General features: G+C 41.9%; 1 protein-coding gene across 5 annotated transcripts in view; it reads left to right on the forward strand.

The window, feature by feature from the left end:
* Positions 1-22289, forward strand: part of TPK1 (thiamin pyrophosphokinase 1) — a 480210-nt gene that overhangs the window by 74903 nt on the left and 383018 nt on the right. For all 5 annotated transcript variants that reach the window (XM_075125594.1, XM_048839088.2, XM_048839086.2 and 2 more), the window contains exon 3: positions 18771-18845. In XM_075125594.1, the coding sequence (XP_074981695.1) occupies positions 18771-18845 (75 nt within the window). The remainder of the gene's footprint in view (positions 1-18770; positions 18846-22289) is intronic.

Consider the following 22289-nt stretch of genomic DNA (forward strand, 5'->3'; position numbering starts at 1 on the left):
GTTTTTAAATGTTGTTGCCAAAATGCAGTCATTCCTTTTATGTCCTTCATCTGTTAGGATAAGAACTGTAGGATAAAAATGTAAATATTTCCTTGATTTATATTTTTAACAGAATCTCACTTTGAGGGCTTGGAGTCTATTTTCCTTTTTAGGGTATTTATAACTTTTTTTTTTTTTTTTTGAACTTCAAAAGCTTCAACGGGCACTTGGAGAACTATTGTTAAATCTGTTCATTTTTAAAATTAATCACAGCTTTCCCTTGTAGATACATATGGGATAAATTGCATGTGACAACATTGAGAAGCATGGCTATTTGTGCACTATAGCCCTAGTCCAGCTCCCAGCCTGCATACTTACAGGGGATCGCCATGGGGCTCAGGGGAAAGAGCCCTCTCTCCAAGCCTGTGAGCAGCGCTATAATTACTATTACAGTATCCGTATTCTCTGTGGTCCTAACATAAGCCTTAGTTTGAGCATGATCCTAAGAGTACATCACAACACAGGGCTAGCTAAATCAGTGCTTGTCAGAAAGAATAAAGTGAAATCCTGGCCCCACAGCAATATTATATCAAGGTCTAGTGCAGTAAAAGACTATTATATCTCACTGAAACTGCAGAAGGAGCTAGGTAAACATTAGGGAAGTATTGTAATTGTAATCCAAACTGGAATTTGGCTAGGACATCAGGCCTAACACCCTGCAGTATGACCTTGGCAGACAGTTAGTGACCAATTAGAAAGTTCACAACTTTTCTTTTCTTTTCTTTTTAATTTTAAAATTGCAGGGATATCTAGAGTAACATGTCCAGTGGGCTCCTGTCACTAATTTCGTTGAAGTAAAGACCGTTCAATATCTTGTTCAGAAGAAAGAAGTAATTAACAGTTGAGGCTTTATAGGAAAGAATGTTTATTTTGAAGCTTTAAAATAAAAGAGAAAATTTAATTTTTCTCCCATTCTGTCTGTTTCTGTATATTTTTATTTTGATTAAGCATTTATCCCTGGCTTTGCATTTACAAAGTTAAAAAATAATACAGTACACTACAAAAATAGAACTTCTAAATGGTCTAGCTTACCTGATACGACAGTTGTAGAGTATCACTTTAAGGCTAATATGTGCATTTGCTTTGTTCAGTTACCAGCCCCTGTTTAATCTTTGTCAGCTGTATAGGTCTAGATTTAATTTTCTTAGATCCCTTTGCCGATAAGCTGTTAAATGATTAACTTCGTTAAGAGTGCAGAGAGCTCACCATTATTACCTCAAAGATAAACATACTGAGTATTTATCATTGTACTATGAAAGCAAATTTACAGTGTGATTCTGTGCCTTCAGTATAGTGTAGATACCCAAGTCAGCAGCCTTCTTTCTTGTCAAATGCAGAGAGTGTCATTACCCAGCCATCCTGGTGACAGAGAGAGAGAGAGAGAGAGATTTGGTCAAAAGCAGTTGGATAAAACTCACCCCAGGCATTGTGTAAAGAGAGTAGTATTCCCAAGAACTGGTGAAAATTTTGACTTGCCAGTCCATCTCTCAAATCATCAAGATGGTTTGCAATCCTATGGTCAGCTTCTCTGCCATGTCAGGCTTAAGCAGCATTGGTTTGAGGGCCGGTCAGTTGTGGCTCCTGAATTCTCTCCTCAGTCCCACTCAAGGGTGCAGGTTAGAGACCATAAACCATCTGGGTATTGTTCTCTAGCAACTGTGCCTGCCCTTCTTGAGTCCATTGTGCTCTTCCCCACCCATGGGCTCGCCAGGAGGCTGCATCTCCCTCTATGGGCTGTAGACCCAGCCATGGTGCTGGTAACATGTTAGTTACCTCAAAGCTTGATTCCTTCAATGTGCTTTAGGTGAGGATAACAGTTAAAACCCTCACAGAAGCTCCAGCCAGCTCAATGTAGCATGGCCTGGCTATTAAGCGAGACAAACTAACAGTTAGTCTGTTGCATTGTGTACTACCCTGTATATCTGTTTCAAGACCTGTATCTCCTGAGCCCTCAATAGGCTGGACCTTGGCTACATCAGATGTTTCCTCTCCTTTCAACCCAACAGGACTCGATGGTGGAATGAGCCCAGATAAATCTGGCCCTTGTTCATGAGAGTATTTTCTTGGCAACATGATACTGCTTCAATTATAGAACTCCCTTTTAGATAAGGCTGATAATCAACACCCTCAAATTGAAATGGAATGCACAGGATTCCCAAAATATATGGTGTCTGAAGAATAGCCCAGTAACTCATTCCTGAAGACAAGGAAGTTAAGTAATCCAAAAACCAAACCAAAGACCCTGTGATCACAAATGGCATAAAACGAGAGGGGTGGAGAATACAGTTCTATATGCAATATTTTGCTTACCATGATTGTTGTCCATGGCCAGGTGTGATGGTGATGGTGACTCCAAGAGAGGACACAGGCACTAAGCCACTTTCATTTACATGCCTAAATATGGATATAGGGACGCAGTGCTAGGCACATTTGTCTGAAAATAGTGGCCTATTATTTTTTTAGCCTGAACTTGTTTAGTTCAATAATACTACTATTTTGATGGCTTTCTTGCCACTTCAGTTTTTTCTTTTTCAGACAAAGAATATCCTAATTTAAAGTCATTAGCAAAAACTCTGTACAGTTTCTTTAATGTGGCCTTGCATGAGCTTTATCTAGTGGAATAATTTTCTCCCTTGCTTTGTAATTTATTCCCATGTTTATGTAACCTAACATCCTGTTCCACAGCAAAAATGATTCTTAATGCACAGTGAAGACTGAAAATTAATTCACTTTAGCAAAACAGTTTCACACTAGCAAGTTAGGAAATATTCCAACAAGGTTTCAATCTCTACCTTAACTGTGCCCCTTGTAGTTCTCCATATCAATGTGTTGCTTCTAAGGTGTCTCTCCCCACTGCCCTCCCATCATCAAAGGATCTCAAAGTGCTTTAGAATACATGTGTCCATTAACATTAAGTGACTTGGCCACTACTAATGATCTACATGTATAAAGATCTCCTGGGCATTTGAGAAATAAGGTGGCAAATTAGGAAGATGCTGTATCTCTGACAAATGGCTCCATATTTGCTTGGTGATTGTTCCTATGCTGTATTAGGAAAGAAGGATGGTCTTAGCTTATAGGGGACTGGACTGGGATTCAATTCCTGTGTGACTTTGGGCAGTCATCTACTCTGTGCTTCACTTTCCCATCTGTAATGTAATGGTGATAACTGAGACCTCACGAGGTTTTATGAAGGTAAAATCCAGAAATGATTGTGTTACATGGTGATTAGGATCATGTAACAACCTAGATAATCAAACTTGGTTAGTTCTGTAGTATCTTCACTTACTTAAACAAATGTTTTGACTGAGAGATTGGGAGATGCAGTAGCTAAAAACCATTGCATCAGTGTTCTGCTCAGAGATTTACTTTCAGTGTTCGCCTGGATTGCCCATTAAAGCATTTTACTAGATTTAAAAAAATGATAGGGCACAGGGAGAACCAGGTGGCTTAGTGGTTAGCACACCTGACCACCAGCTCCTTGTCTCTCTCTGTGGGGATGGTAGAGTTTCCTGGTTCTTGATCCTAGGTCAGGAGTGTATGGGACTCCACCCACATCTGGGCCTTTCCTTTTTAAGTGGGGCGTGGTAGGGAGACCTGGGACCTCCCTCTCCACTGGGTCCCCACCCAGGACCTTGTAGCAAGTAACATTGGCAGGGTCCTCACTACAGAGAATCCAAGTCTGCCACTCTGGGCTACTTCTTACATGTGTGCTCTTTCAGTTTGGGGCATAGTCCAAGTGGCCAGTAGCTTACTAAAAAGTCCAAATGAGCAGGGTCCTTTAGGACCTGCTGGTTCTCAGATGAGGTGGTGGTTGGAGAAGGCACTGCCTGGGGACCTTACCTAATCTGTGGTCCCTCCCAGGAAGGATTAGTCTCTCCTGCTCCTTGTCCACATCCCTTTCCATGGGCTTCTGAGCTCCTTTTAACCCACTCTGCCATGCTCAGCAGGTCTGGAAGGGAAGGGGTACCTGGGCTCAGTATTATCTTTTAACACCTTTGGGCCCATGTGCCTGGGTGCCTGGGATGGACCGCACTGAGAATGCCACACTCAGGACAGACTGCGAGAATTAGGGCAGACAATCCCTCCCAACTGGTAGTTTATTCTATAATTAGTTTCACCAAGCCACTAACTAACGAGCTTCTGCAGTACCCACACTGGTTAACCAGAAACCAACTGCAGTCCCCTTTAGGCATTCCAACCCTTGGCTCCTATCCAGACAAACAGGTCTAATATAGTGAGAGGTTACTGAAAACCCAGTTTGCCATATGTGAGGTTCTTACTAATCCCAAAGGATCAGATACTTACCCCAGATCAATAAATATCTCAGATCTTACCCAGATATCATGCTGTCAGCCAATCCTTGGTAAACTAACTAAAGATTTGTTAAGAAACAAAAAGAGTTAATATGGTTAATAGATCATATACATACAAATGATTGCAAAGTCCTCATATCAGGTTTGTAGCAGTGATGGAATAAACTGCTGGCTTGCAAAAGTCTCTCTGGTAACTTCCAAAGGATTAGAAGAGCCTTAATCCATAGTTCAGAATACTCCTTTTAGTTGTAAATCCACAGTCCAGAGAACTGGAGCAGGAAGGAGGCAAAATGGGAGATTCCTTGGGTATCTCTTATATCCTCTGCAATGTGCATCAAAATTTACTTTCCTAAACAAAGCCCACTGTATGGAAAGTATGGAAAGTTACCGACCGAAGATGGAGTCCAGGGTCAGTCCAGGGTCACATGAGCACATCACATGCCCCTACATGTTTTACTGAATCACAGGGGAGGCCATTGGCTCCTCGCTGTCTGAGGCATCCACAGGAAAGGCATTCTGGGCAAAACATTGATATGGAGAATGACAAGGGGCACAGTTAAGGTACAGCTGCCCCTTGCCAAAGGTTGACAAACTGCTAGGAAGACTGTGGGTTGCCACATCTATGTCTACCCTCCACCCAGCAAAGGGGTATTGGCAGATCCCTCTGACAGCCGAGTTTAAAGAGAAGCCCATGTCCTCCATTCCATTTGGGTTATGTCAATTCAGGCTCCATGTGGCAGCTGCCAAATTTCAGCAGTTGATGGAAAGAGTGCTGTGGCCACATGATTCATATGCAGCCGCCTACATTGATGATCTCACCTACAATGAAGGATGGACTGTCCACACGAGACATGTCGCTGCGGTACTACAAGCCCTTGAGGAAGCACAAGTGATGACCAACCCAACCAAGTGTTAACTGGCAACCCAGGAAGTCACCTGCCTGAGGTATACAGTGTGGGGGGCACAGTTATGACCCTCCCCCTCCCCAGTGGACAAAGTCCAAGCCCTAGCAGACTGCTCTGTCCCCTCCACCAAGAAGCAAGTTTGCTGTTTCTTGGGATTAGCAGGGTACTATCGGCAATTCATCTCAAATTTCATCATCATTGCCACCCCTTTAACAGACCTAGGAAAAAAATTCCACACCAAAAATCCACTGGACAAAAGGCTGTGGTGAGGCATGTAGAATACTGAAAGACCAGTTGAGCAAGGAACAAGTGCTGTTCCCCCCAGATTTCTTGAAGCTATTTATTATACAAATTGATGCAGCTGATGTCTGGCTTGGAGCAGTGCTGTCTCAAAAATCAGAGGAGTAGAGCACCCCATCCTCTTTTTTAGCAGAAAGATGTTCTCATGGGAGGCTGCATGCTCGGTCATCGAGAAGGAGGCCCTAGCAGTGAAATAGGCTGTCGATGACCTGTGATAGTACTTATGGAGGCAGCCCTTCTACCTAGTAACGTGCCGTGAGCAACTCCAATGGCTAAACTCTAATGAAAGGTCAACCACATGTCATGCAATGGTACCTCTTGCTGCAGCTGTATAGCTTTTATGTTTCCCGCCACACAGGCACAGAAAATAAAAATGCCAAATTCTTTTCACAGGAAGAAGGGGATTGGGATCAGCCCCCTGACACCACAACTCAGGAACTGAAAGGAGAGGGTGTGTGGAAGTGGTGGCGCATATAGAAATCCTAAAGTGGGCTGTGATACCATATAAAAATGACAAGTTACATTAATACAGTCACCATTGTTACAAAGTTGCAATAAATCTTGTACAAAGTTTATCATGTAAGGTTTCAATGGAAAAGTTACAGTCTGTCAAGAATGATTATCCTGGTTAAATCCATGTTTCATTACTGTATCTGAAGTTACAAATAGTGGCTATGTATCTCTATCTCAAACATAACACCCCCTGCCCCAGATGGATTTACATCAGGGCTAGGTACCTATGTGTCGATGGACCATTAAGGACACACAGCTCTCACAATTGCATAGTCCGATATCATTGATCTGTATTTTTACCTGGCTATGGACTTTTCTAACGCCGTGACCAGGGCCATGTCTGTCCTTTCAAAGGGCATCCCTATGGTGGGCAGTGGTGCCAGAGGGGCCTTTGGGATCTTTTTCTGACCTGTCCACCAGCACTTGGGACATGATGTGCAATGGTCCCGCACATGCATGAGTGACATTAAATTTGACAAGGAAGTCACCCAGGTATCAGGGATGTGTCTTTTGTCATCCCTGTGAAAATTCATCAAAATTTGGTCAAATTATAAACCTCTGGAAAATCTCAATTCACATATGCTCAGTAGAGAGAGATATGTTAGCATTTGGTAGCTGAATTCTCAGAAGGTTCTGTCTGCACTGAGCATGCTCCATCTCTGCACAGCTTCTGGGTGCTGATTTGCATGCACCCTCGGCAGAGAGCCACTGACCATGCTCCATACCAGAACAACAGGGGCTGAGCAGGAATTTCCCTTCAGTTGCTCCTCCCTGCTGTTGGGGTCAACTCTGGCGCCAAGCACTGGAAGTGAGAGTATGAGAGTAGGAAGGCTGTCACTCCTTTGTCCTAATTGCTCTTGCCCAGGTGGTGTGAACTAGGAAGTCACCTGACTGAAATTCAGAGGGGTGAGAAGGTCGGACATGGAGGAATAGATGCATGAAGGGGGATGGTAGCCTTGGGTTGGGGAGTTGGAGCAGGAGCTGAGGGTAGGGGGGGTTGTGTAGGAGCCTGGACATATGTAGTATGATATAGTTTTGAATTACATGATCACTTACTATTTTTCCATTGAATGTCTGCCTCATTCAGTACATTAGATAGACCTGCTCTGCGGATGAATCAGGGTTGTGAAGGAGACTGTTGTCTGCAGGACCCCTGCCTCATTTGTTGCAGAAGTTGGAAGGCATATAGTGAATGGGCAGGGGAATGCAGGAACGAGAGTGAGGAAGAATGGTTCAGTAGTTAGGGTGCTAGCCTAAGACATGGGAATCCTAGATTCAAGTCCCTGTTCCAACACAGCCTTCCTCTGTTACCTTGGACAAGTCACTTTAACCATGTAGCTTCTCTGTGCCTCAGTTCCCTGTCTGTAAAATGGAGATAATACTCCTCTATCTCACAGGACTATTGTGTATATTAAAGATTGCGAGGTGCTCAGATATTATAGTAATGGGAGCCATATAAATACCTAAAATATCTAGGTAGCTAGGAAGAGAAAGGGTGGTCTTGTGGTTAAAAGGAGCATGCTCCCTGGAGAACTGGATTCTAGCCTTGCCTGTACCACAGAGTTCCTGTGTGATACTGGGCAAGTTGCTGAAATCACACTTTTCGAGGTGGCCACCGTGTGTCCTTCATTTTCTCAGTACCCAAATTGAGACACCGAGGGTCTGACATGCAGAAGTGCTAAGCACTCGTAACTAGTCAATAGAAGCTCTGCTCTGGACACACAAAGTGCTATGACATATTAAACGCTCGGGAAGAATCCAGCCCTAGATGTCTCAAATTGGGCACCCAAACATAGTTGACAGGTGTTTCTTTTTGGGTGTTTTACTGTTGACTCGAATGGGAGCAGCAATGAGCCCAAAATGTAAACGAGCATGGCTCTGTTAGTGGATTCTTATGAGGAATTAGTTTTTTATTTGTTTTGAATTCTTCCACATATATTCTACTGCTAAACTCTCGAGAGAATGCCACTTCCTTTCTTTTCATTAAGATTGATATATGTGTGTCTGCACAAATCCCTGTTTCTTCCTATCCCTCTTGGAAGTTACCTTGAGAACTGATGGCTGTAAAATACTTTAAAAAGTCAATAGAATGTACATTAAAAAATTAACAGCAAAAATACATTGAAAGGGATAACACTGCATTCACAGGAAAAGCAGATGGCTGTGCAGATTTGAATTATTCATTTAAAAAAGTCTGAGAACTTATTTGTAAGGGCTGTGATCCATTGGTATAATTTTTGCCGGTTTATTAGCGGAGTTGTTACTCTTAAGAGGAAGAGTAAACATCTCGTTTGGTGACTTGGGATTCAGGCTAGTAAAATGCAACTACAGAAGTAATTTATAAATAGTGGGTAAAATTAACTTAACTGCATCTCCGAATTAGGGCTGACAACTGCTTTGTTAGCAAGTGCACAGACACAGGGCACAGACTTTACTGAAACTGATGCTAAGGAAGATTTTCAGACTTAGAAATACCAGTTACATGGGAAATCATTTTACTATTGAATTTGTTTAAATATTAAATGGTAGACTATTGGCTAATTTTGTATTTATATGTCCCATATTCTTTTTATCACTCCTTATAACACGCCAGAGTGCCAGTTCTAAACACAGATAAGGTACAGACTAATACACGTAAGTAGCTTCAAATTATAGAGCAAGAGACTGAGCATCAGTTGTGTTATTTTGTATGTTAGAAGTGTCTCACTGTTGGCTTTCATATAAAATGTGTCTCTACCTGAAAAGTGACTCTCAAAATGGCATTGTGAGGTTCCATGTCTGCTGTATCACAACAAAAAAAGGAGGACTTGTGGCACCTTAGAGACTAACAAATTTATTTGAGCATACGCTTTCGTGAGCTACAGCTCACTTCATCGCAATAGCTTACAGTGCTCATTTTTCAGGTAAAACTCCCTGTCCCCCCCTCCCCCCCCAGCTGCCAGCCCTGCAACTACAGATCTGAGGGTCAAGCTGGGTTCTTGGGTCCAAATTCACCAGTAGTAACTGATCTGGAATCAGAGATTTTGTCCTCATCTATCCCTCTGTAGTCTCCTGAGCATAAGAAAGCAGAATTTGGTCCTGGACTGACAATTCGGATGATGTGGTGATGAATATATATATATGTATAGTGGAGAGGGAAAAGGAACTGTTAGAGTGGAGTACAGAGTCATAGAAAAGAAACTTATCAATTCTCTGGGCCAGGTTTTGATCTGTTTGGTCTGACGTCAGTGAGCTAACCTGATCTACAACAGTGTTAAGAAAATCAGAATTGGGCCCTCTGAGTCAAAATTTTACTGGCAAAATCATCTTCACACCAGAGAGTAGATTAGGGGATAGTATCTGCAATTCATGCAAGAAACTACTGACTCTGAAGTTGCAAGGTTTAAAAAACAAAACATTTACAGCACCAAATACATGCCGGTTAGAAGCCTGCTGAACTCTTTGTCAGATAACTTGTGCTGACTAATTTTTTTTTCTAACGATGCCTCTGCTCTCTCAGCTTTTGATATGGAGGTGGTTCCATTTGATCATGTTTGGGAACTCCAGGGTACTGCTATTAAAAACATCTGTGAGATAAACGCATGGCTTCAAAGAACTGGCAATAGCACTTTTAGAAAGTAGCAACTATTTCTTTCCACAGCACCTACAGGAAAAGAAATTATGTTTCTGACTTTTAAAAATCTTGGTCCAGTTGCTCAATTGGTGCAAATGGGCATAGCTCTGATGGAACTGTATTGATTTACACCAGCTTCGAATCCACACCCTTGTGCTGTGAGATAATCTCCTAAATGCCCTTCACATATGAGAAGTGTGAAGTGTCTGTTCTCTTTCCTTCATTCTTACAAGGCAAAATGAGCATACTGTGCAGCTTTGTTTGATTAATGTAAAATGCATTGTTTTTAGACGAAAGTCTGGGGCTATCTAAAAGAAGACCAGTTATGTCTGAAATCAAAAGGCTGAGGGGTGTCAAGAAAGAGCCTGAATTAGCTAAGGGTACCTAACAAAGCATAGTAAGAAATTGACTTAGGAAATTGACTTAGGAAGTATGAGAAATTGACTTAGGAAATTGACTTAGGAAGTAATGAGATCATACTTAGTGGTCTGAATGATCTTTCTTTCTGCAAGTTAAAGGCATTCGTATCCTGGTGCTTGGGAGTGCATAAGGTCGTGGGCCAAATTTTTCTCATTTGCACTTATTGAAGCCTGAATAACTGAGGTGAAACCTATGAAGTAATTCTAACTTTGCACTAGTGTGAATCAGAACAGAACAGAGACCATTACCCAATAATCTGGGCTCTGATAAAATGTTAGAACATTATTCTGCCACCAACCATATTTTTAATCTCAGGAATGATGACATATAAATCTTTTTTTCTAAGCCGTCATTAAAACACCTTGTTAGAATTCCTGGAATTGAAAAACCAGGTTTTATTTGATGTTGTATCCCACGCTTTCACTAAGTCACTCATGTTGAGTAGATGTTTTTCAGTCATTCTGTGTTAGTGGAATTCTCATTCCTGAATAGAAAAAAAATCCATGTTCGAACTTTTTTTAATTTAGTAATACCTAGAGGTGTGCAGGAACCAGGATTTCTATTCTGGGAAAATATTTGAAATTTTCTGCAAAATGGAATTTTTGAAAAAAAAAAAGTTTCAAGTTGATTGGAAAATTCTGTTTGAATAACACTGAAATGTTTCATTCCTTTTGACTTTTAACAAATAAAAATTTCAAAGTGAAAATTGTTGACCAGCTCTAGTAATACTCTTTCCACATCCAGGATACAAGTTTGCATAAGCATTGTTTTGTCATTATCTGCTCGCTCTATAAAGCACTGTGTTCTTAGCCATTCCAGTGTTGTTGTTGTGACAGATTCCCACTGCGAATGAATTCTTTGCAATAGAATCACAGGCTATAGTGGAAATTCTGATACAGTAGTGAAGACATCACCCATCACCGGAAAAACACATTCCAGGAAGTCATTCAACTGTCTTTGTTTTAGGCCTGGTCTACACTACCAATTTTTTTTTTTGCCAAAAGGCAGCTTTTGGCGATGAAACAGCAGAGGTGTACACACTGCAAAGCCACTTTTTGTGCCGATACTCCTCAGTTGCAGCATTGTAATAAAACCAGCTTGACGAGAGTCATAAGGCTTTTTGTGCTGAGGCTTTAGCGCCGTAGTGCCAGTGTAGACGCTGTGATTGATTTTAGCGCTGTTATTGGCCTCCGGATGGTGTCTTACAATGGCCATCCTGACCACACTGGTCAGCAGTTTCAGCTCTGCTGCCCTGACAACAGGTAAACAACCTTCTGCCTCTCCCTCTTTAAAGCCCCAGGAATTTTGAAATTCCCCTTCCTGTTTGCTTGGCGTGCAAAGCTCACATCACATCTTCCCAGCTGACCACGATGGCTCCACGCAGCAAACAATCTCCCGCATGGACCACTGCGGAGTTACTGGATCTGATAAGTGTTTGGAGAGAGGAAGCTGTCCATCCCAGCTGTGCTCCAGCTGTTGGAATTTCAATACCTATGGCCAGATTGCGCTCAGCTTGCCCGAAAAGGGATGTGACCGGGACATGCTGCAGTGTAGAGCAAAGGTGAAGGAGCGGAGGAATGCGTACCAGAAGGCAAGGGAGGCAAACTGTCGCTCCAGTGCTGCGCCCCAGACCTACCGTTTTGATAAGGAGTTGGACGCTATTCTAGGGGGTGGCCCCCCCTCCACCGCAAATAGCACTGTGAATGTTTTGGCGGGTCTGGAGCCAGTGGAAAGTGAACCTAACCCAGAGGAGGAAGTAATTGATGAACAGGTGGAGGCTGAAGAAGAAGTGGAGTCCTATGATGTGTTCAGTCAGGAGCTGTTCTCCATTCCAGAGGTGTCTAGCCAGTCTCTGCAGTCACACTCTGGCGAGCCAGAAGCAGGAGAGGAGACCCCCAGTAAGTGGTTTTGCTTTGTGAAGTTCTGAAGTGGGTTGAGGGCAGAGAAATGTAGAAGGCTGGCTTTGTTTCTGCGTGCTGGGCATTTCCCTGTACAGCTAGGCAGTTTGATGGAACGGGGAGTTGATGCACTCCGAGATTTCATGGGAATCCTCCAGAGAGATCGCTAGGAAACTTTCCTGCATGTACTCAGCAATCCTCTGCTGGAGGGTCTTCGGCAGAGCTGCTTTGTTCCTTCCCCCATTGAGAGACACTTTCCCGCGCCACTCTGCAATTACTTGGGTAGGGACCAAAGGTGCACACAGGCGAGCAACATAGGGACTGGGGCGGAAGCCGCAAGCATGTAGCAGATGCACCCTTGCTTCCCTTCAGGAGTTAGATATCTTCCATAGTGATCGCTGTCTGTGGAAAACAGTGGGAAAGTTTAGAGTGTTGCCCCCATAAGTGCCCCGTGACCTTTTCAGATTGCTTTTCTGCAATACACAAGACCCCTGCCCCTGGGTTCACTCACCATTCTTGGCATCTTCTGCCTCATGTGTGCTTGCCTATGGTCACTGAGAAAGTGGTAGGTATGTGACCAACAGTGTTGCTGTTTCAGTGCTCAGTGTGTAGTTGACAGTAGTGCTTCTGTTTATTTTATTCTGTATCTTTTTTGAGATAGGGTGACCACATCTGCACACAGTATTCAAGATGTGGGCGTATCATAGATTTATATAGAAGCAATATGATATTTTCTGTCGTCTTATCTATCCCTTTCTTAATGATTCCCAATATTCTGTTAGCTTTTTTGACTGCCACTGCACATTGAGCGGATGTTTTCAGAGAACTATCCTCAGTCACTACAAGATCTCTTTCTTGAGTGGTAATGGCTAATTTAGACTGCCATCATTTTGTATGTATAGTTGGGATTATATTTTCCAATGTGAATTACTTTGTATTTATCAACATTGAATTTCATCTGCCATTTTGTTACCCAGTCACCCAGGTTTCTGAGATCCTTATATAAGTTTTCACAGTCTGTTTTGGACTTAACTATCTTGAGTAGTTTTGTATCATCTGCAAATTTTGCCACCTCATTGTTTACCCTTTTTCCAGATCATTTATGAATATGTTAAACATTACTGTCCCAGTACGAAGCCCTGGGGGACACCGCTATTTACCTCTTCTCAATCTGAAAACTGACCATTTATACTTACCCTGTGTTTCCTGTCTCTTAACCATCAGATTTCAGAGTAACAGCCGTGTTAGTCTGTATTCGCAAAAAGAAAAGGAGTACTTGTGGCACCTTAGAGACTAATCAATTTATTTGAGCATGAGCTTTCGTGAGCTACAGCTCACTTCATCAGCTGATGAGCTCACGAAAGCTCATGCTCAAATAAATTGGTTAGTCTCTAAGGTGCCACAAGTACTCCTTTTCTTTTAACCATCAGAGTTATTGATCCATGAGAGCACCTTCCCTCTTATTCCATGACAGCATACTTTCTTTAAGAGCCTTTGGTGAGGGACACAGAGATCAGCCTAGATTTGGACTTCCATCTATCTACCTTGGTATTTACATGGCCCAGGTCCCTGAAATATCCTTTCAGGGTAGGAGGAAATATTTTGATTTTTGTATATCTTATTTCCTTTTACTGTGCAACTTTCTGTTTAGACTCATGCAGTATTTTGCTAGAAGGTAAAATTTCCTCTTTCTATGGAAATGAGTCTCTTTTCCTTTTTCCTCCACTTTTCCCCCCTTTAGAATACCACTCATCAGATAACTGGGAATGGTAAAGAAATGGTTGTTCTTCAGGCAAGCAATAAAATGTAAATATTATTGGTTGACAGGAGACTCTTTGTATGGTTGAAGTTGCTCAGCCTTTGGATTCATGCTTCAGTAGCACCCAGAGGCATGGCAATATCTTAGCACAACATATGCCCTATTGTGTCTTATTGCTTACATCATTCCGCTAGAACAAGCGTAGTACTTGTCTTCCCCAAAGGCCTTTTTATTTGATGTAATAAAAAAAAATTTCTAGCCTCAAAACACATAGAAAAGAAACTCATAGTATGTATGGTAACTTAAGATATTTTTCTGACACCCAAGGGAAATAAGCAAGGGGTATATGTTGTTATGTTAGATCTCAGACAAAGCTGATATTTACAGATATATATGCTGCTTTTGTGAGAGCCATATAGCCTGCAGACTGGTGTATAGTAAGGGACAATCTATAAAGAATGTATAATGATATTATAAATATTTATAGTGCACCTAGGTGAGTGTAAGATAATAGGGACAGGCCAGAAAGGCTTTTATAATAGTAAATTTGTGTCTCTCAAACACATTGGAATTCTTTTGAAAGAATTAAATAATGCATAAAGGCACAATATTCGATATAATTTATATAGAGATTGTAACAAAGTTCCTGCTCTACCTTGGTGGGTCTTGCGCTTATTGGTGGATTTGCTCGCCTTGGAGCTTCACAGCAGCCCTCAGCTTGGCCGTTTTTCTGAATCCACAGTCCAGGTCGACGACTCCTGTGTCTGACCAGGAGTTGGGAGGATTTGGGGGGAACCCGGGCCCGCCCTCTACTCCGGGTTCCAGCCCAGGGCCCTGTAGAATGCAGCTGTCTAGAGTGCCTCCTGGAACAGCTGTGCGACTGCTACAACTCCCTGGGCTACTTCCCCATGGCCTCCCCCCAACACCTTCTTTATCCTCACCACAGGACCTTCCTCCTGGTGTCTGATAATGCTTGTACACCTCAGTCCTCCAACAGTCCACGTTCTCACTCTCAGCTCCTAGTGCCTCTTGCTCCCAGCTCCTCACACACACACCACAAACTGAAGTGAGCTCCTTTTTAAAACCCAGGTGCCCTGATTAGCCTGCCTTAATTGATTCGAGCAGCTTCTTGATTGGCTGCAGGTGTTCTAATCAGCCTGTCTTAATTGTTCTGGAACCTTCCCTGTTACCTTACCCAGGGAAAAGGGACCTACTTAGCCTGGGGCTAATATATTTGCTTTCTATTACTCTCCTGTAGCCATCTGGCCTGACCCTGTCACAAGATTCAAAAGTTGATTAAGTCCTTTAGAAGCAGCTACTAAGAAAACTCAGAGGAAGAGTAATATGGGTAAGTGTTAGAAAGCAAAGAGGACAGATATGTGACCAATTTTCAGAATTGAAAGAGGTTAATAGTTAAGTGGCAGTATGCCGGGGTAAATACAAGAATTGTTGTTTAATATACTTATTTGCAATCTAGAAAAGAGAGTGAATAGAAGTCATACTTTGTTGTTGACATAACAATTATCTGGTTATTCAAGACTAAGGATTGCAAGTTCCTTTAGGAAGACCGAACAAAACAGTGTGAGCCACATGATCAGTTCTGCTTGAACTGTCTCCCCATGTTTATACCTGTACTTTTATGGGTATAACTGACTGCTGACACATTTGTGCACCTATAATAATTTGTGCCCATAAACTAAGCCCATAAATATGGAGGAAAGTGTTTGAAAATGGTATGTACTGTCACAAAAAAGTGAGTAAGGATCTATAAGCAGCAAATAGGAAAACATGGATATGATTGGAAATTAACAAACAAACATATAGTTGTTTAAATAGATGGAGGGTTTTTTTAAATCAGAAGGTAAAACCAAAATTAGGAATCAAGTATGAAATCCTCCAGGATCAGTTTTCTGAGATTATGAAGAGACTGGCATTGTTGTCCTTTTCTTTTTTGTTTATGCCATAAGGACCAAAATAAACTGAGCATCTTATATTTTAAGCTTTATGTTGTATGCAAGTATTTATTTTTTTTAATCCTCATGCTACAGATGGCTTGAGTTGTACAGTCTGCAATAATAAAGGCCACAAGAAAAGTACATAATAAAAGAGAGAATTGCACTAAAACTGTAAGAAGCTATGTGAGGGACCAACTCTCTCCCTGTGCATCTCAGCAGCAATTGAGGTCAGTACGTGTCCTCTCAGGAGAGATCTCCAGATCAGGGGATTGCTGGCAAGTTATTTTCACTGCTGGACCCTTGACTATGGAATTTTGTTCCCCTGTTAGTCCAGCACAGCCCAGTTTGGTTAACCTTCAGCTCATGTGCTAATTGCCTTCTTGAGTAATGGATGGACGGACAGTCCATGAGATAGATTCTTCTTAACTTATTAAGAGATTTTAAAGATGAAGACCTGGAAGTGGATTTTTTTCAAATGAGAAGCCAGTAGAGTGCATGGAGCAATGCTGTAGTTTACTTTTAACAGTCTTTCTCAATTAGCAGGAGGGCTGCTGTAGATTGTACTAGCTGAAATTTCTCTGTGGTCTTCACATTTATCTGAAATCTCCATTTGATTAATAGCTGCTTTTTAGTCAAGATTCTCAGTGAGTGTAAATTGTTGTATCTCTGGTTTACACTTCAGTCTCAGTTTATGCCTGCTGAGGATCTGGCCCTTTTTGATTAGTTGTATATTAGTACAGTGAGCACTGTTAAAATGTTGGTGCTTGCTTTGGTGTTTGCTTTGGTGGCACAGATATTAACATTTAGTCATTTTTCACTTGCTGTGGTTTAAAGCAGTGGTGGGCAACCTGCGGCCCATCAGGGCAATCTGATTGGGACATTTTGCTGATGTTGACCATCTGCAGGCCTGGTCCCCCACAGCTCCCAGCGGCCGCGGTTCGCTGTTCCCGGCTGTTTGTTCCTGTCTGTCTCTGTCAGTGCAAGTACAAGGTAAAGACACATTCAAACTCAGGATGGAAGAAAGTTCCACACCCACCTCTCATTTATTTACTGTGGTCTCCTCAACTCTTCTCTTCTTGACCATATATATTTGGTGTTAGCTTCTACCCTACTGCAGATTGTAGAGGGAATGGGCAGAAGAGTAGAGCAACGTCAATGAAGTGCTGAAATGGGGAGCAGTCCCCATCATGCTCAGCAGTTTAGGTTCTACATAACACCACCCATCCGAAAATACTGTGATGCAGTAAAGGCCAAGACTGTAATGACACCCATAGTGTATGTAAGTAAATAGATGCCTATGACCACCCAGTTCAGATGAATTTACTTGCAATAAAAGATAAGTGAGTATTGAATCTTGTACTTTGCTGACCTCTCTTCTGAGTGTCTTCTTCGTTGAGTCTAGCAGGAGCCAGGCGACAGGTTCTCATTTATAGCAGAGCTATGGTGCTCTTACCTCAATAATGGCTTCACCATTGGTGGTGAGCATGTGATTCTTCCAGCATATCATGCCAATGCCACATCCTAGCATATAATGATACTCATGTGAAAAATTGTTTTATGTTTGTACATTCATGGTCTGACTTGCCCTACAGTAAGGCCTGGTGTAGTTTTTAGTTGATTGCAGGTAGCTACCTGTCATGCACATTCATTTGTGGCTCAATGTGTGCAACTTCTTCTTGTTTTGCCAAATTTTCATGCACATTGCAGAGATTTTCTTCACCTTTATGTCTCCTCATACTTCCACATGACTCTTTCCTCACTCCACCTTCTGCTCTACTAAATGTGTTCAGAGGCACGGAAGACCTTCTAGGGATAGATCATTTCTCCTTGCAATTACATTGGCTTCACATGCTCAAATAGACTTCATTAACCTGATAGCTTAAGGAAATGAAGCTCCAGGGGAAACTTCTATTCCAAGATAGATAATTAGGAAATTAAATAAATGCTATTCCCAGCATATGCAATCCTAATAAGGCATGGTGGTTACATTTGCTCCCTGGAGCCACAGTCTGGAATAGCAAGTATCCATTTATTTTAAAACTTTTGCATTTTGTGTGTTCATTTTTGTCCCTTGAGTTGGACAAAGTCTAAGGATGGTGGGGCTTACAAGCCTGTTCAGGCTGTGGGAATGTGGACTGGTTAGTTGCAGGCTTGCAGGGCTGCGTGTTGGTGATAGCCTGTTTCCAGGAGTGAGATTTAGGCTGTGGAATCACCATGATAACAGACGTACTCTAAAAAGAATATGTTTTGGTAAAATAATTATATCTTGTCAAGTATGATCCCTGTGTTGTTTTCTTCGATTGTATGCTCTTTGGGGCAGGGATCATCTCTTTGTTCTGTGTTTGTGCACAGTGGGGCCCTGGTCCATGACTGTAATACAAATAAATAATTAACAGTAAAGCTGCAATCTTTTCTGTCTCTCAGAACTTTTAGCTTGTATAACTTTTTTCATAGTGCTCCCTAAGTGTGTCAACAAACCGTTTACTGGCAAAGTTCTTCCAGCTCTGCCCAGCAAATCTTGACTGCCATTATCCACTCTCCACACAGTTGCAGATGCTGTTGATGTCAACAGGAATACTGCACCTGAGGGGAGAGCAGACTTTCAGAGCCTAGATCTTCTGAGTAGATCTGAGAGGAGAACTTTACCTTCAGACAGCGATAGCCTCTGTTGTTAATAGAAAACGTGCACCTCCCCCAAAATGCTAATACCATTAAATGTCATGCACAGCCGGCAATAGCAAAACAGAGGTTTGAACAAGAGAGTTGCACGGACATGGGGTCCTATTGAGGGGGCCTATTAGCAGAGAGCAACTGTTATAAATGAAAAGGACTTGCTAAAATAAAATGTTTCTAATAAATCTCTGACTGCCTGTATCTGAAATGTATGTATCTGAAATGGTGAAACCTAAGAAGAAGGGTAATTAGTGAAGTGTGCTCCAAAGTTTCTGCCTAACATTAAATAGGGAGGGATGTTAGGTGCAAACAAAACAAAGAAAATGAGGGGAGAAATCAATTTACTTGTTAATGAGCACGATCATCTCTTTTTTTATAGGAAACCTGACGTTTTGCCTTTTGATTCTTAATCAGCCTTTGGACAAAGGTTACTTTCATCTTCTGTGGAAAAAAGGTAATAATAACTTACATATATCTTCATTTGCTTATTTACTTAGCTGCTGCCCAGCTAATCTACCGTATGTCCATTGAATCTCAATGTGGCAATTTCCACTAACTAGAGCAATCACCAGGTGAGACTGTGAATCAGCAGAATACATTCCTTGTTGTTGAGTGCAGCAAATGAGTGGATTAGTCAAATTTCGCATCTCTTATGCATTTCAGTGGGAACTTCATGGACTGGGAAGGGATACACGTATGTGCGCTTACGTAAAATAAGCCTGCAGCTTTTCAGAGGCATCCTCAGGAATGATGGTGGTTTTGCTGACAGAGTGCAGTAGATCAGCGCTGCATTCATAACTTAGGAAGTGAACGTCCATGATAGGTCATCAGCAAAATGTGTTAGTTTTAGTCAAAATCAAATGAACCATGTACAAAGATTTATAAAAATATTGGGATTTTTTTCTGTTGGAAATGTGCAAATCATTGGGCATGTTTGCTTTGTTTAGTAAGCGTGGAGCTAATCATCTCTGGCATGATCATTGTAAAGCTAATATTTTGTAGAGTTTTTTTTTTACAAATGTTTACATGCTTTAAGCGGTTCATTCTTTCAGTGGAGAAGCTCAATCTTTCAGAAGGTTGCTAGGAATTCTTGCCTAAAATATTCTTAAAATGCTGCAGCACAGAGACAGAAACCCTAATTTCCAATATTCATTCATGGAGTTACTCTTACTTGCTACAAACGGAGCTTGACTTAAAGAGATGCTGTCCATTCGAATATTTTAAATTGACCAGTTTAAAAAAAGAATCTAGCTTCTGATAAAGCACTGGGGTAGTGTGTAACCTGTTAACAAGTTTGGAATCCTGCAGACTCATTGTGACTGGTGTGAATTGTTAATTCTACCTTGGACATGAGGGAGGGTGAGAGTGGCTCCATAGTTGTAGGAAACTAGGGTAGGAGACAGAGAAGTCTCTGCAGAGAAACCATAGGAATAGCCATGCTGAGGGAGAGTTTTATGTGTTGCTATTATTTGAGTTACTATTAAAGCCAAACCCCAGGAAGCGGATTAATTTTGAACTGAAACCTGTGAGCCAGATTGTCTCCTCTGGTGAACTCCCTTACAGGGAGCTTTTTAAGTAGAAATATCCCCTTGCAGAAATTCCCTCACTGAACCTCGATGGGGTCTGTCCCCGAAAGTGATTGCTCCCAGGGGTTTCACAGAAGGCCAGGGCCATCTCTGCAGTTCCTCACCTCCTTGGAAGGACAGCTACAATGTACAGGGGTCCCGAAGGAGGGTGGTGCTCTGTAGAAAGGATAATGATACAGTCTGGGAAGAAACTTTGGTTATAAAATTTCTGGGGCATGGAATATTTCTGACTTTATAGCTGCATAGCACCAAGCACAATGGGGCCTTTATCATAAACGGGTCCTCTGGGCTCTGCCATCATTTAAAAAGTACTAAGAATAACTGATCATCTCAGTAGCTAAAGCTCTTGTTGGGGCCCAGGTCACTTGCTATTCTAATTACTGCATCTTTTTCCTCTCTGCCTTCTTGTAGCCTGGATTGCCGCATTTCAGTCTAGTCAGAATGCCACTGCTTAGATCTTCTTTTCTACTCACCCGCATCACTTTTCTTTATCCTTCCAGTGGCTCCCCCTTTTCCACAACAAAGCACAAGCTTCTTTGTTGGTATCCTAAAGTCCTTTACCAGCTGTGCCCCTCCCATCTTGTCCACTTCTATGTCTTCTTGTGTTGCTTTTGACCATGCAATTGTCTCTTTCTCCCATAAACTATATACCAGACATACCATCAATCGCCTTCTGATGGTATTGCAATACCCTGACCCTACTGCTTGTATGATGTATTCTGCTATACCTTTCCTTTGGTCTGTTCTTTGATATTTAAGCCCTGCTCCTGCAATCAGATCTGTGTGTGGTGACTCTTAGACCTGCACAGGACCACTGCAGGATGGGGGCATTAGACTGTTAGCTCTAGGGACAGGAATGCGTTTTACTGTAAGAACGGCCATACTGGGTCAGACCAAAGGTCCATCTAGCCCAGTAGCCTGTTTTCCGACAGTGGTCAATGCCAGTTGCATCAGAGGGAATGGACAGAAGAGGTAATCATCAAGGGATACATCCCCTGTCGCCCATTCCCAGCTTCTGGCAAACAGAGGCGAGAGAAATGGCTAATAGCCATTGATGGACCTATCCTCCATGAATGTATCTAGTTCTTTTTTTAACCCTGTTATAGCTTGGGCCTTTACAGCATCCTCTGGCAAAGAGTTCCACGGGTTGGCTGTGCGCTGTGTGAAGAAATACTTCCTTTGCTACACTACAATGATGGGAGTGAAATAAGAACTTGAATCCAATTTAATACAATACTGTGTCTGGACAGAGCATGGCACAGTGGGACCCAGTCCTCTGAGGGCTGCTGCAATGAAAATAACAATTACTCCTACTAGGAAGGATGAAATTTTCAAAAGTGTCTAAGCGAGTTAGGAGCACAATCCCATTGAAAGCCAGTAGGACTTGCTCTCATAAGTCACTTAGAATCTATTCAAAATTCCACTCTTTGTGACTAGAGGAGAAACAGAGACCCGACTGTACCCAATGCGCTATCAAATCCACAAAGTGAAAAAACATTTTTTTGGCTAACTTCTTTCAATTACAGCAGTCTTTGGTTTAACAGCAGGTACAAAGTGTTCAGACAGAAATGTTATTTTCAAGTGGATGGTGTCCCTTTAACAAGATAACTTGTTTCATTAGTCCTATCACCTCAGCAATAGGTGAAAACAAAGGTGTGAGGTGATCTACACGTTTTGCTCTGTCCCGAGTTTATCGAGTCATGTGGATAAATGTGGACGCTCTGGGCTAAATCCATCCCTGGTGTAACTTCATTTGACCTTAAGAATCAGTGGTTTCAGCTAATTAGCCTCTGTTTTATTTCTGACTTTCATGGCAGATATTTTTACTGACATAATTTGCAAAGAACTACTTCAAACTGCATAGGTTTGAATAAAGTTATTTCCAGTCTGTGCTTTGTGAAGTCCACTGTAATGTGATTTCTGCTCTTAATTAGCCCTTTTCGAGGAATAAATATATCAGCATTCACCACTGTACTCATGTGAGGACTTCCAGTTTCTGGCAATAGGATACTGTGGACCAGAGAACAGTACCACTTCCTTCTGTCTTCCGTTGATAGCTTTTCAGTCATGCTGTACGTGGATCTTTGCCTTCATGAGAAACTTCACCAACCTCTGCTCAAATTTCAAGTTCAGCTTCCACTATCAATATCTCTTCTTACTCAAAAAAATACTTTTATAAAAAAATCTATACCATATCAGTCTGTACTTTACTACTGCTGATCTTCAGATGGTGTGAAAAAATGGTAACTCTTGAAATATAATATGTCTACAAAAGGATGGGTTTTGGATTTAAAGACTGAAGCAGTCTCCAC

This window comes from Caretta caretta, chromosome 2 (genome assembly GCF_965140235.1).
Source record: "Caretta caretta isolate rCarCar2 chromosome 2, rCarCar1.hap1, whole genome shotgun sequence".
NCBI lineage: Eukaryota > Metazoa > Chordata > Testudines > Cheloniidae > Caretta > Caretta caretta.